This window comes from Nicotiana tomentosiformis, chromosome 11, assembly GCF_000390325.3.
Source record: "Nicotiana tomentosiformis chromosome 11, ASM39032v3, whole genome shotgun sequence".
NCBI lineage: Eukaryota > Viridiplantae > Streptophyta > Magnoliopsida > Solanales > Solanaceae > Nicotiana > Nicotiana tomentosiformis.
This window is the reverse complement of record NC_090822.1, coordinates 113,032,231-113,035,779: the sequence shown is the minus strand read 5'-3', so window position 1 is coordinate 113,035,779 and position 3,549 is coordinate 113,032,231. Positions and strand designations below refer to the sequence as shown.

The 3,549-nt window shown below is 43.2% G+C and overlaps 1 protein-coding gene across 1 annotated transcript; it reads left to right on the top strand.

Moving 5' to 3' along the window:
* Positions 1 to 1,474: 1,474 nt before the first annotated feature.
* LOC138902035 (uncharacterized) lies at positions 1,475 to 1,999 on the top strand. The gene has a single exon (XM_070189845.1). The coding sequence runs from the start codon at positions 1,475 to 1,477 to the stop codon at positions 1,997 to 1,999; it is 525 nt and encodes a 174-aa protein (XP_070045946.1).
* The last annotated feature ends 1,550 nt before the right edge of the window (positions 2,000 to 3,549 follow it).

Here is a 3,549-nt window from a genome sequence, read left to right as displayed (position 1 = left end):
TACGCTACCCACATCTGGAAAAGCTGGCCTTAGCTCTCGTGGTAGCCGCTCGGAAGCTAAGGCCCTACTTCTAATGCCACCAGATAATGGTGGTGACTGCCTTTCCTTTGAGGAATATACTTTATAAACCCGAACTCTCTGGTAGATTGGCCAAATAGGTCGTTCAAATGAGCGAGTTTGACATAAAGTATAAACCGAGGACAACGATTAAATCACAAGTCCTGGCTGACTTCGTGGTCGATTTCAGCCCTAGATAATAGCCTCTGGCTGCCAAAGAGGCAACAATGGTGTCAGAGCAAGCACCGGGAGTCTGTACCTTATTCACGGATGGAGCTTCAAATGTAAAAGGGTCCGAACTCGGAATAATCTTGATCATGCCTTCGGGGGAAACCTTAAGGCAAGCCATTAGAACGATCTCTCTCACTAACAATGAGGCAGAGTATGAAGCTTTGATTGCGGGGCTTGAATTAGTCCGGGGACTTGACTCCAAAGCCATCAAAGGAAAATGTGATTCACAGTTGGTGGTAAATCAGGTATATGGAATTTTTGACACCAAAGAAGAGCGTATGCAACAATACGTAGTAAGGGTTCAGGCTTTACTGACAAGATTCCGGGAGTGGTCAATAACCCATATCCCGAGGGAAAAAATGCGGAAGCAGATGCATTAGCAAATTTGGGCTCATCAACAGAAATCCAAGGACCGGAATCAGGTACGGTTGTACAACTGATGAACTCAGCCTTGGACACAGATGGTTATTACGAGGTAAATTCGACTAGTCTGGTTTGGGACTGAAGAAACGAGATAATTAATTACCTTGAGCATGGAAAGTTGCCCGAAGACTCCAAAACATCGAGAGCGTTGCGCGCCAAAGCCATACGCTATAGCTTTAAGAAAGGCCAATTCTACAGAACATATTTTCAAGGCCCGTTAGTCCGGTGCTTAGGTGCATTAGAAGCTAATTATGTCATGAGATAAGTCCATGAAGGGATATGCGGCAACCACTCGGGCGCAGATACTCTGGTACTGAAGTTAGTCCGAGCAGGATATTACTGGCCCCGTATGGAACAAGATGACAAACACTTTGTACAAAAATATGATAAGTTCCAACACCACGCACCACTAGTACATCGATCGGCGGAACCCCTGCATTCAGTTCTATCCCCATGGCCGTTCATGAAATAAGGGAATAGACATCGTTGCACCGTTACCACCGGCTCCTGGTAAGGTAAGGTTTCTTTTGATTTTGACTGACTATTTTTCAAAATTGGTAGAAAATGCTAAGTGGTCAACTTCCTGTGGGAAAACATAATTTGTAGGTTCGGAATACCGAAAGAGATTGCATGTGACAATGGGCCACAATTTATCGGTACAAAAGTCACAAAATTCCTGGAAGATTTGAAGATAAAAAAGATTACCTCTTCACCTTACCATCCGAGCGCAAACGGCCAACCAGAGTCAACAAATAAAACAATTATGCAAAACCTGAAGAAAAGGTTAGAAGCAGCAAAAGGCCATTGGGCAGAAGAATTACCTGGAGCGTTATGGGCCTACCGGACAACGGCCAAGTCAAGCACATGGGAAACCCATTTTTCCCTGGTGTACGACGCAGCATCTTTGATACCAGTAGAAGTAGGGGAACCAACCTTAAGGTATTTACAAGAAGACGAAGAGTCAAACAATGAGGCAATGCTAATCAACTTAGAAATGCTTGAGGAACGCAGAGACCTGGCACATGTAAGAATGGCAGCTCAAAAGCAGAGGATGGAGCGATATTATAATCAAAGAACCAACCTTAGTTACTTCAAAGTAGGAGACTTGGTCTTGAGGAAGGTGACTCAAAACACCCGAGAACTCAACGCCGGCAAGTTAACCTCTACATGGGAAAGCCCTTATCGGGTTTCAGCTATCACCGGTAAAGGGTCATACGAGTTGGAAAACCACAACAGAGACAAGTTGCCCAGCAACTGGAACGTGGCTCAGCTAAAAAAAAATTACTGACAAACAACAGTCAAACAACAGTCAGACGGAAACGGCAACAAGCATACAACAACAACAACAGTAATAATACCTTTGATGACAAGGCAAAACAAATAAGTCTCCACTCGAGAATGATAATGTAATCTTTGCTTCGGTAGCAAATTTCCACCGGGAAGTTAAGTTTGCTACTGAACAAGGGTTACACGATTGTTCACAAGCATAAACCACTGGGGATTGTCAGGTATTCTTTCGCTCGACAGCATGAATTCCTAAGGGAAAGCAAAATATGTTACCGAGCTAAGGATTACGTAGAAATTCAACGGTGGAACCTTCGAAGATACATGACTTCCAGTATTCCAACTCGCATTCTTCGCATTAGAACACTTGGGGGATAATGATAAGGCAACTCTGAATGCCACGTCAACCGGGAACGAAAATCCGGCGAGGCAACACTAAATGCCACGTCAACCGGAATTGAAAATACGGCAAGGCAACACTGAATGCCACATCAACGGGAACAAAAATCCGGTAAGGCAGCACTGTATGCCACACATCATCGGGATCGGAGACTGCACAGCCAGCCCCGAAGAAACATGATAGCCACAAGTCATGGTAGCTTTTTTTCTACGTAGTAAAATGCCTATGTAAACTATGAAAACGGAAGGAATGAAATGAAATCCTTTTTCTTTTATCTTGTTTCTTGTCTACACGATGAATTAATTTTGTCATTTGAAAGTTAAACAAGTACTTCAAATGTTAGTGCCATAATGAACAGGAGACGTCCTCTTCAAGAGCACCGTAAACATAAGAGAGCCCTCTCTTATTAAAACCCTTATGTTAAAGGGTTTGTTCCTGAAGAATATATGCTCGGAACTGAAAATGCTATCGGGAAAAAATACACCCGAAGCTACATATGAAAAAGATGCAGAAACCAAACTTGCGCAAATACTTATTGAAACCCTCATGTAAAAGGGATAATTCTCGATAACAAAAATGCATCGAAGAAAATGCACCCGAGGCCACATGCAGAAAAACAGGAAAATATGCACAGACATTCAAGCAAAAGAAAGACTCAATCAAACATTTGAGCAAAAATATGTACTCATTTACAAGAATGTGCCAAAAGAAATACAAAACAGGGAAAGAAAAAGCTAAGCTATAACATCACTAGAATCGGGAGGAAGAGAAGCATCCATATCCCCGGGAGCAGTAGGTGGTGCCACTGATGGCTCAACATCTTCTCCAACTGGGTCTTCGGTATCATCTCCTTCTGATTCCTCTTCAGTATCAGAAATATCGAAACCATAATCAGAAGAACCGAGAGCATCAGACCGCGCCGGGAGTCCATTCTTTGCAGCCAACTCAAGCTTGCGTGTCTTAGCAATTTTGGCATCAATATCAATAATACCAGCTTTGGCTGCTTCCAAGGTTATTCTCCTCATGCTGTACATAGCGTAAGTTTTTTCAACAATGAGGGAAGCCTCTCGGCATCTGAGTTCTTCATTGAGCTGAGTGATATCGATAGAAAGATTATCCTAGGCGGACCTAGCAGATCGAAGACTGACATCGAG

What these genes read in the sequence shown, in the direction of transcription:
- LOC138902035 (XM_070189845.1), top strand. Translation starts at nt 1,475, where the DNA reads ATGCAAAACCTGAAGAAAAGGTTAGAAGCAGCAAAAGGCCATTGGGCA.